Here is a 12,577-nt window from a genome sequence, read left to right on the forward strand (position 1 = left end):
ACCCAGGTTGACAGGGTTGTTAAGAAGGAATACAGCATTTTAGCTTTTATTAATAGAGGGATCGAGTTCCAGAACCATGAGGTTATGCTGCAGCTGTACAAAACTCTGGTGCGGCCGCACTTGGAGTATTGTGTACAGTTCTGGTCACCGCATTATAAGAAGGATGTGGAAGCTTTGGAAAGGGTGCAGTGGAGATTTACTAGGATGTTGCCTGGTATGGAGGGAAGGTCATTTGAGGAAAGGCTGAGGGACTTGAAGCTGTTTTCGTTGGAGAAAAGAAGTTTGAGAGGTGACTTAATAGACACATATAAGATAATCAGAGGATTAGATAGGGTGGACGGGGAGAGCCTTTTTCCAAGTATGGTAACGGCGAGCACGAGGGGGCATCGCTTTAAATTGAGGGGTGATAGATATAGGACAGATGTCAGAGGTAGTTTCTTTACTCAGAAAGTAGTAAGGGTATGGAATGCTTTACCTGCAACGGCAGTAGATTCGCCAACTTTAAGTACATTTAAGTTGTTGTCGGACAACCGTATCAACGTATATGGAATAGTGTAGGTTAGATGGGCTTCAGATTGGTATGACAGGTCAGTGCAACATCGAGGGCCAAAGGGCCTGTACTGTGTTGTAATGTTCTATGTTCTGACGCTATTGCAATCACAGAGACTTGGTTGAATGAAGGGCATTATTGGCAACTAAATGTTCCAGGATATAGATGCTTCAGACAGGACAGGGAGGGAAATAAGGGGGGAGGGGTTTGGAGTTGCACTGCTGGTCATTGCTGGCTGTGAAAAAGGAGGACACTATGGAGGGCCTGAGCAGTGAGGCATTATGGGTAGAGCTTAGAAATAAGAAGGGTGCAGTTACATTGTTGGGACTGTATTACAGGCCTCCCAAAAATGAGCTTAAGGGAGAAGAACAAATAGGTAAACAGATTATGGACAGTTGTAGAGGCAACAGGGTGGTGGCGATGGGAGATTTTAACTTTCCCAATATAGACTGGCATACACTTAGTGTCAGAGATCTGGATGGGGCAGAATTTATAAGGAGCATCCAGGAAGGTTTTCTAGAGCAGTACAATGGAAGGGACCATATTGGACCTGGTTTTGGGGAATGAGCCAGGCCAAGTTGTAGAAGTTGCAGCGGGGGATTTCTTTGGGAATAGTGACCACAATTCTGTAAGTTTAAAAATACTCGCAGACAAAGATGAGCGTGGCCCTAAGGGAAGTGTACTAAGCTGGGCCAAGGCCAATTATATCAAAATTCAGGAGGAGCTGGGAAATGTGGATTGGGAGCAGCTATTTGAGGGGTAGTCCACATTTGATATGTGGGAGGCTTTCAAAGATAGGTTGAAGATTGTGCAGGATAGGCATGTCCCTTTGAAAACAAGGGATAGGAAAGGCAAGATTCGTGATCTGTGAATGACAGGAGAAATTGTGCGAATAGCCAAAAGGAAAAGAGAAGCGTACATAAGGTCCAGGCAGCTAAGAACATAACGGGCCCTGGAGGAATGTCTGGAGAGCAGGACCAATCTTAAACGAAGAATGAAGCAGGCTAAAAGGGGTCATGAAATAACTTTAGCAAGCAGAATTAAGGTGAATCCCAAGGCCTTTTATTCATATATAAGATGCAAGAGGGTAACTAGAGAAAAGGTTGGTCCACTAAAGGATAAGGAAGGAAGGTTGTGTGTCGAACCTGAGAAAATGGGTGAGATTCTCAATGATTACTTTACATCAGTGTTCACTGAGGAACGGGAGGTGATGAATGCTGAAATTAGAGATAGAAGTTGATTTACTTTGGATCACGTTGACATAAGGAGGGAAGATGTGTTGAGTAGGCTAAAGGATATGAAGATGGACAAAATTTCAGGACCAGATGGAATCTATCCCAGGTTGCTGAGCGAGGCGAGAGACGAAATAGCTGCGGCCCTGACAGATATCTTTGTAACATCCTTAAACACAGGTGAAGTCCCGGAGAACTTGAGGGTTGCTCATGTTGTCTCCCTGTACAAGGGTAGTAGGGATATTCTGGGTGACGTCAATGGTGGGAAAGTTGCTGGAGAAGGTACTGAGTGATAAAACCTATTTATATTTGGAAAAGAAGGGACTTATCAGTGATAGGCAACATGGTTTTGTGCCAGGGAGATCGTGCCTTACCAACTTAATAGAGTTCTTTGAGGAAGTGACCAAGTTGATCGATGAAGGAAGGGCTATAGATGTCATATACATGGACTTTAGTACGGCATTTGATAAGGTTTCCCATGGTAAACTAATGGAGAAAGTGAAGTCATATGGTGTGCAGGGTGTTCTAGCTAGGTGGATAAAGAACTGGTTGAGCAACAGGAGACAGAGAATAGTAGTTGAAGCGAGTTTCTCGAAATGGAGAAAGGTGACCAGTGGTGTTCCACAGAGAACAGTGCTGGGGCCACTGTTGTTTCTGAAATACATATATGATCTGGAAGAGGGCAATGTTGGTCTGATCAGTAAATTTGCAAATGACATGAAGATTGGTAGAGTAGTGAAAAGCATGGGGGACTGTCAAAGAATACAGTAAGAATATAGATAGATTGGAGATTGGGCAGAGATTAGGGAGTGGCATGGTGGCACAGTGGTTAGCACTGCTGCCTCACAGCACCAGGGTCCCAGGTTCGACTCCAGCCTCAGGCAACTGTCTGTGTGGAGTTTGCACATTCTCCCAGTGTCTGTGTGGGTTTTCTCCGGTGCTCAGGTTTCCTCCCGCAGGCCAGGTGAATTGGCCATGCTAAATTGCCCATAGTGTTAGGTGCATTAGTCAGAGGGAAATGGGTCTGGGTGGGTTACTCTTCGGAGGGTCAGTGTGGACTGGTTGGGCTGAAGGACCTGTTTCCACACTGTAGGGAAAACAAAAGTGGCAGATGGCGGTCAATCCAGGCAAATGTGAGGTGATGCATTTTGGGAAGTCTAATTCTAGAGTGAACTGTACTGTAAACAGAAGAGTCTTGGGAAAAGTTGATCAGCAGAGAGATCTGGGAGTTCAGGTCCAATGTACCCTGAAGATGGCTGCACAGGTGGATAGAGTAGTCAAGAAGGCATATGGTATGCTTGCCTTCATCAGACAGGGTATCGAGTATAAGAGCTGGCAGGTCATATTAAAATTTTCCAAGACTTTGTTTCGGTTGCATTTAGAATACTATGTGCAGTTCTGATCGCCATATTACCAAAAAGATGTGGACCATTTGGACAGGGTGCAGAGAAGGTTTCCAAGGTTGTTGTCTGGTATGGAAGATGCTAGCTATGAAGACAGGTTGAGTAGGTTAGGATTGTTTTCATTCGAGAAATTATAGACAAGGTGGATGGAGATAAGCTCTTTCCCAGGGTGAGGGATTCAATAACGAGAGGCCACGTGTTCAAGGTGAGAGATGAAAAATTTAAGGGGGTTACATGTGGAAAGTACTTTACACAGAGGGTGGTGGGTGCATGGAACGCATTGCCAACAGAGGTAGGAGGGGCAGGCATGGTAGATTTATTTAAGGTACATCTGGACAGATGCATGAGTAGGTGAGGAGCAGAGGGATACAGATGCATAGGAATTGGGCGATAGGTTTAGACAGTGGATTTGGACCGGCTCAGGCTTGGAGGGCCAAAGGACCTGTTTCTGGGCTGTAAATTTTCTTTGTTCTAACTTCAAGCATGGGCATTTATACACATGCGCAGTGTTTCTCTTGACAACGCTCAGTGGGAGAGTCTGCAATCCATAAATAAATATGCGCCATCAGCTAGGTTTGAATATTACCCATCATGTGCATTTCTTAAGCCTAAGTCGAATACTGCATCATAATGAAAACAAAACACATTACTCCTTTCTTTGAAAAGATTTACAACATCTATCATTAAGCCAACAAGACCATGGCTCTGGAAATCGTCCTGCAATAATTCTTAAGTTGTACTGTTAATACACCCTCATTTTTGGTCGCTAGTTTCAATTAGATCTATATTGAAATCTCTAATTTGTACTCCTTTAAATAGTTTGCTTGTAAGTTTCAACTTGCAATTTAAAAACTAATCTCATAATGAACGTAAGCTGATAAAGTTTGATGTTTATATGCATATTCTTAACTTGTAATTTTAATAGATCAGAATACCATTGGCTGGCATTATCTTCCATTGTTTTTAACTTTTTTTATTGTCTCTCCTCAAGGACATTTCTAAAATTATGCACTTATTTCTTCAATTTTTTAAAGAACTCTGCATACTGACTGTTGTACACTGGTTCTGCGTTCATGGTTTTTTGGTTGTAAACCAATTCTTTTTCATTTGTCACTTACATCTGGTCTTTCACAAGATGCCAACAGTGTTGATCTCCTGAAGAATAATCAGCCTTGCAAGTTAGCAAATTCTGTGGTGAACATTTCAGTCTTTCACATTGGTCACAAATACAACAACCATCAGTTAAAGGTATCTTGTGATCTGCCCTGGCTTCACTGAACAACTGTTTTTCATTTAAAGAATCTTTGAATATATCTGTACTATAATTTCTGTTTTCTTCCTTCAGATGTTCAACACTGTAGGATGTTTTTTGCTATATTACAGTTGTTAAAGTCAGATAAGTTGAAATTCAGCAAATTCATGACTGTGAATTTTTATTGTCTGATCCTGTAAAAGCTTCCTCAGCTTTTTCAAGTTAAATCTTAGACCTGTGGAATTAACTTTTCCTTTGTCATGATACCCAACTGCTCCTAAGTCAGCAACATTTTGCTCTGGAAAATGGCTCCATTTGTGGTCATCAACATTTCACCATATGACAATAGTCTGATTTTGCTTAAGGTCGTCTCTCCCATAAACTCTACGCTGAATAACATTATATCAGTGTTACTTTGGGAAGTTTCAGTACAGCCATTCGTTTCAGCAGCGTGCAATTCTAGTACTTGGTTGGGAGGGTCAGGCAATTTGTCTAAGGGCTCGATTTTTTGATTCTCAGAGCTCATTTTAAGATGATAGTCTCTCTGATTTTTGTAATAGCCTTTCTATTGCACAATTTTGGCACTCCTTGCTCTGAAGAGGACAATTTCTGAAAACATTTCGTTATATTCCGTAGAGACAACAAAGCTTCAACACAGATGTACTTATTTTTAGTCTGATCTGAATTTATGATTTTTAGATGTAGCCTTATTTTCCAGCTTTTCTGTACCCCAACTTTGAAAATAATACTTTTCGAAACTTTATTGGTGAAGGCAGCATTACTTTGAAGGGTGTCCACATTGGAAGTCTTAAAACACATCAGGGTAACTAAATCCCCAGAACCTGATGAAGTGTATCCCAGAGCTTGGTGGGAGGCTAGGGAGGAAATTGCGGGGCCCCAAGCGGAGATATTTGTATCACCACCAGCCACGAGTGAAGTGCCTGAAGACTGGAGGGTGGCTAATGTTGTGCCATTATTCAAGAAAGGCTGCAGGGAAATACTTGGGAATGACAGACTGGTGAGCTGAAAATCCACTCTGTCTAAGTTGTTAAAGGAATTCTGAGAGACAGGATCTACAGGCATTTGGAGAGGCAAGGATTTATTTGGGATAGTCAACATGACTTTATGCATGGGAAATTGTGTCTCATGAATTTGAATGAATTGTTTGAAGGGGTGCCCAAGTAAGACATAGTCAACATGAACTTTAGCAAGGCCGATGACAAGGATGTTGAGCAAGGTTAAATTTCACGGGAGAGCAGGGCAATTGAATACAAAATTGGTTTGACAGTTGAAGTCAGAGAGTGGTGGGAGTGGGTTGTTTTTTAGACTAGAGTCCTGTGACCAGCGGTGAGTCACAGGGATTAGTGCTGGGTCCAGTGTTATTCATCACTTACACAAATTATTTGGATGTGAATTTAGGACAGATGATTAGTAAGTTTGCAGATGACACCAAGACTGGTGGTATAGTGGACAGTGAAGGAGGTTATTTGGGAATGCGGTGAGATTTTGATCAATTGGGCCAGGAGGCTGAGGAATGGCAGACGGAGTTTAATTTAGATAAGTGCAAGGTCTTGCATTTTGATAAGGCAAACTAGGACGGGACACAGATAGAGTTAATAAAATGTCTGTTCCTTTGTTACAATTACAGGATAGTACATAGGCTGAAATTTTGGATCTAGAATACAGAAACAGATCAACAAAAAAAAACATAAGTACAAATACAGCATTGAACAAAAGGGCAAGTGTTAATAAAGAACTGCTCTATGCTCTTATTTTGAAGCATTATATTAAATGTGTTCCTTTTCATTTTGTTTACATACATTATTTATAGCTTAAGAGAAGAAAAACACGAAAACATACACAGCAAGAGACGGACACACTTCCTATGAAGCATTATGAACTTGTTACTTTGGCCTTTTGGTACACACTCTCCTCCTTTTAGCTCACCATTGGTAGTCATACACTCAGCAATCTCAAACCCATGCTTAGAAAGACTTTCCTTAAACTTACCTGTCTTCCATCTCTTCAACCACTTCACTATCAACATTTACAACATACCTTGATTTTGGCTGGCATACTTTTACCTATTTGTATCTCTATGAAGCAACTTTTGACATTTTCTACATTAAGAATGGTTCATAAAGGTAAATTGTAATTTATATTTGCATATTTCCACTGTTAATTGAGAAGCTCCAAGCAGCTTCAATGGTGCTGAATGAACTACTCATAATTTAACTGAAGAATAAACCAACAGAAAAGTCAGTGTATTTTGTTAAATTGGATCATTATACATTGTGAACCAATGTAAACTATGTATACTTGTCATATGCTACTATATTTCTCTGTCTATTTCTGGTGTAACAAGATGACACTGACAATTGAATAAACGACACTTACTGTTTTCACCCTAGGTATTGAAGGGGAATAACATATGTAAAGAGATTTTCAATCTGTGATACTTTATAAATTAAGGAACAAAATCGGCCAGGCTTCTCCGAGTACATACTGCTGTGATATTGCTAAATAGCATTATGTCACTAGCAGAAATACAGGGAATACAACCTCAGTCTTACCACTTGGCTCATTTGTGCAAATAGAATAATTGATGGCAAATGCAACTAATGACATTACTGAGATATTGAGAACTAAAAGCATTTCTTCATCACCTATATCAAAAACAATTCTGACTTTTGTTAATCAACAATTGCTCCTCAACTAATTAGAAGCTAGGTAGTCACAAACCACGATAATCCACAATTTCAGATTTGTTTGATGGCATACATTTCAGAGATCAATTACACTCAATTACGACCTCCATGAGCTACTCTGATATCACAAATGGTAAATGTAAAACTGCACTGAAAATGTCTCTTTTCCCTGAAATGTCCTGTCACACTGGGTTATCTTCCAGTTTGGTTATCTCCAAATCTTGCAATGGTTTATTTTAATCTCTATGTCATTACAGACCAATGACAATATATGAGCAAATAAAGAAGCTGACCATTACTTCTGGATTTAAAACTCAATATAAATACAATATTCCAGAAAAACTGATACAAACTACAACTAAAAAAACAAAATCCTAAGTTTTTCCAACTTCTTTATGAGTTAGATCTTGCCAAAGTGACTGATAAAATTTAGCCTTCGGTGTCAAGCCATTACTTACAATAGCGTTTTTAAGGTAAATAATTTTACAAACCTCCCCCAAAGGTATCACTTACATTTAACCTGAAAAATTACCTCGGCCTCTTGCAATTAATAAATAAAGGACTGATCATCTTTAAACATGTAACTAATACTTTCCACACAAAGTATATTTTGAACCAGTGACAATGTCGTGCGACACTCCTACATTTAAAATGTTTGCTGTTCCACATTGAAGTATTTATGAAGAATTTATGCAAATTTTTCCACTATTAGAGGTGGTGTTGAATGTATGATAAAACTCCCAGTCCTGATCAGATATACCCAAGAACAATGCAAGAGGCTAGAGAAGAAATTGCAGGGGGCCTGGCTGATATTTTTAGATTATCATTAGACACAGTTGACATCCCAGAAGACTGGTGGGTAGTGAATATTGTGCCCTTATTCAAGAAGGGCTGCAAAGAAAAACCTGGGAACTACAGACCAGTAAGACTAACATCTGTGATAAGTAAGTTGTTTGAGAAGATTCTGAGATAAGATATACATGCATTTGGAAAGGCAGGGTTTGATTAGGAATAGTCAGCTTTGTTCATGGGAGATCATATCTCACAAATTTGTTAGAGTTCTTTGATGAAGTGATCAGGAAGGTTGATGAGGGCAGGGCAGTAGACGTAGTCAACATAGATTTCAGTAAGGCTTTTGATAAGTTTCCACACAGTAGCTGCTCTAGAAGGTTCAATCACATGGAATCCAGGGGGAGCTGGCAAATTGGATACACAATTGGCTTGATGATAAAATGCAGAAGGTCATAGTGGAAGGATGCTTGTCGGACTGGAGGCCTGTGACTAGTGGTGTGCCTCAGGGGTCGGTACTGGGCCCATAGCTGTTCATTATCTACATCAATTATTTGAATGAGAATGTACAAGGCATGATTAGTAAATGTACAGATGACACTAAAATAGGAGGTATTGTGGATAGTGAGGAAGGTTATCAGAAATTGCTGCAGGACCTTGATCAGCTCGGGAAGTGGGCGAAAAATGGCAAATGGACTTAAGTGTGAGGTGTTGCATTTTGGAAAGTCAAATCAAGATAGGAGTTTCATGGTGAATAGTAGGGCCTTAAGGAGTGTGGTGGAACAGAGGGACCTTGGAGTTCAGCAACACGGTTCTCTGAAAGTGGAGTCACAGGTAGACAGGGTAGTGAAGAAGGCTTTTAGCACAATGGCCTTCATCAGTCAGGGCATTCAGTACATAAGTTGGCAAGTTATGTTGCAGTTGTCCAGGATGTGGGCGAGGCCATACTTGGAAATTGTGTTCAGTTTTAGTCACCTTGCTGTAAGAAGGATGTTATTAAACTAGAAACAGTGCAGAAGAAATCTTCAAGGATGTTGCCAGGACTCAAGGGTCTGAGTTATAGAGAGAGGTTAGACAAGCTAGGACTTTTTTCTTTATAGCGTAAGAGACTAAGGGGGGGACCTTAAAGAAGTGTTTCAGAACATGAGAGGCATGGATAGGGTGAATGCAAACAAATCTTTTTCCTAGTGTTGAGGAATCAAGGATGAAAGGGCATCAGTTTAAGGTTAGATGGGAAAGAATAAAGGGGAACCTGAGGGCAAGTCTTTTACACACAGGGTGGAACGCATGTGCAATAAGCTGCCAATAGAAGTGGTTGATATCGGTACCTTAACAACATTTAAAAGGCATTTGGACAAATACATGGATATGAAGGTTTAGAAGGAAATGGGCCAAGTGTGGGGAAATAGGGTTAGCATTGATGAATATTTTGGTCATCATGAATCAGTTTCGGCCAAAGGACCTGTCTCCATGTTCTAAGACTTGATGACTCTATCTTATGAACTCGTGACTTATAAATACACATGTTGCTTAGCTAGCATAAAGGAATTACATTTGCACAATTTCATCTTTAGCAGAGAGTTTGAACCCTTGGTTGTGTTTAAATATGAGGTAACCATTACATTTCATGACATGTATACATTCAAGTCCATGCACAAATCACTATGATTACTGAACATGTTCATCCAGTAATACAGTGAAATGAATTGATGACAGTTATTGATAAAGAGCTGGAAACAATCAAAATTTTTGATTTATACATTTGAAAACAGGATCAGTTAGGTTTTGTAATCCAGAAATTGTAGCACTACCTCTTGAATTTGTATTCGAACTTTGTTGATAACTCGAATCCAGCGTGCTCGGGCAGGGGAAAATGGAGGTGTACCAACTTCATCATAGCTGAAAACAAAATGAATTCATAATGATTAGCAATACATGAAACAATTCTAGCAACCATTACAGTCTTGTTCAAAGATATACAAAATCTACTAGGAGAAAGTGAGGACTGCAGATGCTGGAGATCAGAGTTGAAAATGTGTTGCTGGAAAAGCGCAGCAGGTCAGGCAGCATCCAAGAAGCAGGAGAATCGACGTTTCGGGCATGAGCCCTTCTTCATTCCTGAAGAAGGACTCATGCCTGAAACGTCGAATCTCCTGCAGCTTGGATGCTGCCTGACCTGCGGCGCTTTTCCAGCAACACATTTTCAGCATATACAAAATCTAAACAACTTCAAAGAACTATGAACACTAAGAAAAATGACAAAAATTACAAGATCAATGGCAGGCTGGGAGATCCCCTGATCTGATTGCTCTCCAACCTTAGGATGGAGTTGGAGTGTCTGTTACAGGCTGCAGAGACAGTGGATCCATTGACTGTAATCCTCCAACATTCCTTACATTCTTACAGAATGGCTGTGTTTTTGTGGATTCATATGGATTGGAGAGCCACAAACGTAACAATATATTCAGGAAAGGAAGAAGACAGAAAGGAGAAAACTACAGACCAGTTAGTCTAACATCTGTCATTGTGAAAATGTTAGAATCCATTATTAAGACAATAGTATCATGACACTCAGAAAGTCATAGAATTGGTACAATGCAGAATGAGGTTATTCAACCCATTGGGTCTGCACTGATCCAGACTCACCTGGACTGTGGGAGGAAACCAGACCACCCAGAGGAAACCCACACAGATACGAGTGGAATGTATAAACTCCACACAGTAGAATCAAACCCAGGTCCCTAGTACTGTAAGGCAGCAGTGCCAACCACTGTGCCACCTGTCATAATGTAATCATGCAAAGTCAACATACTATTTTTAAAAAAGGATATAAAGTTTGACAAAATCATTAGCATTCTTTAAGGATGTAGCAGGGAGTATAAAGAGGAACTAGTAGATGTAGTGCATTTGGGTGACCAAAAGGCAAAATAATAGTGTTTTGCACAAAGGTTACTCGCGAAGAGGTCATGATGTTGGGGGTGGTATACTGGTAAACATGAAGTATTAATTAAGAGGAAATTGAGGGAAACAAAAAGCTTGGGTAAATTTCAGAGGAGCAAGTGTTGGATATCTTGAAAGACATAAGAGTGAATAAATCCCCAGGACTCGAGCAAGAATACCCTAGAACTCTGTGGGAAGCTAGGGAAGTGATTGCTGGGCTTCTTGCTGAGATATTTGTATCATCGTCATCACAGGTGTGTTGCCAGAACATAGAACATAGAACATAGAACAATACAGCACAGAACAGGCCCTTCGGCCCACGATGTTGTGCCGAACTTCTATCCTAGATTAAGCACCCATCCATGTACCTATCCAAATGCCGCTTAAAGGTCGCCAGTGAATCTGACTCTACCACTCCCTCGGGCAGCGCATTCCATGCCCCCACCACTCTCTGGGTAAAGAACCCACCCCTGACATCTCCCCTATACCTTCCACCCTTCACCTTAAATTTATGTCCCCTTGTAACACTCTGTTGTACCCGGGGAAAAAGTTTCTGACTGTCTACTCTATCTATTCCTCTGATCATCTTATAAACCTCTATCGAGTCACCCCTCATCCTTCGCCGTTCCAACGAGAAAAGGCCGAGAACTCTCAACCTATCCTCGTACGACCTACTCTCCATTCCAGGCAACATCCTGGTAAATCTTCTCTGCACCCTCTCCAAAGCTTCCACATCTTTCCTAAAGTGAGGCGACCAGAACTGCACACAGTACTCCAAATGTGGCCTAACCAAAGTCCTGTACAGCTGCAACATCACCTCACGACTCTTGAATTCAATCCCTCTGCTAATGAACGATAATACTCCATAGGCCTTCTTACAAACTCTATCCACCTGAGTGGCAACCTTCAAAGATCTATGTACATAGACCCCAAGATCCCTCTGTTCCTCCACCTGACCAAGAACCCTACCATTAACCCTGTATTCCGCATTCTTATTTGTTCTTCCAAAATGGACAACCTCACACTTGGCAGGGTTGAACTCCATCTGCCACTCCTCAGCCCAGCTCTGCATCATATCGAAGTCCCTCTGCAGCCGACAACAGCCCTCCTCACTGTCCACAACTCCACCTATCTTTGTATCATCTGCAAATTTACTGACCCACCCTTCGACTCCCTCATCTAAGTCATTAATAAAAATTACAAACAGCAGAGGACCCAGAACTGATCCCTGCGGAACTCCACTTGTAACTGGACTCCATGCTGAATATTTACCATCTACCACCACTCTCTGACTTCGACCGGTTAGCCAGTTTTCTATCCAATTGGCCAAATTTCCCTCTATCCCATGCCTCCTGACTTTCCGCATAAGCCTACCATGGGGAACCTTATCAAATGCCTTACTAAAATCCATGTACACTACATCCACTGCTCTACCCTCATCCACATGCTTGGTCACCTCCTCGAAGAATTCAATAAGACTTGTAAGGCAAGACCTACCCTTCACAAATCCGTGCTGGCTGTCCCTAATCAAGCAGTGTCTTTCCAGATACTCGTAAATCCTATCCCTCAGTACCCTTTCCATTACTTTGCCTACCACAGAAGTAAGACTAACTGGCCTGTAATTCCCGGGGTTATCCCTATTCCCTTTTTTGAACAGGGGCACAACATTCGCTACTCTCTGGAGGTTGGCTAACGTGGTGCCA

At 41.2% G+C, this 12,577-nt stretch overlaps 1 protein-coding gene across 9 annotated transcripts in view; it reads right to left on the bottom strand.

Annotated features, from left to right (window-relative positions):
* Positions 1–12,577, bottom strand: part of LOC140478155 (protein unc-13 homolog B-like) — a 566,607-nt gene that overhangs the window by 198,580 nt on the left and 355,450 nt on the right. For all 9 annotated transcript variants that reach the window (XM_072571666.1, XM_072571665.1, XM_072571670.1 and 6 more), the window contains one exon: positions 9,746–9,833. In XM_072571666.1, coding sequence (XP_072427767.1) covers positions 9,746–9,833 — 88 coding nt within the window. The remainder of the gene's footprint in view (positions 1–9,745; positions 9,834–12,577) is intronic.

The sequence above is a fragment of the Chiloscyllium punctatum genome, chromosome 1, assembly GCF_047496795.1.
Source record: "Chiloscyllium punctatum isolate Juve2018m chromosome 1, sChiPun1.3, whole genome shotgun sequence".
NCBI classification, from domain to species: domain Eukaryota; kingdom Metazoa; phylum Chordata; class Chondrichthyes; order Orectolobiformes; family Hemiscylliidae; genus Chiloscyllium; species Chiloscyllium punctatum.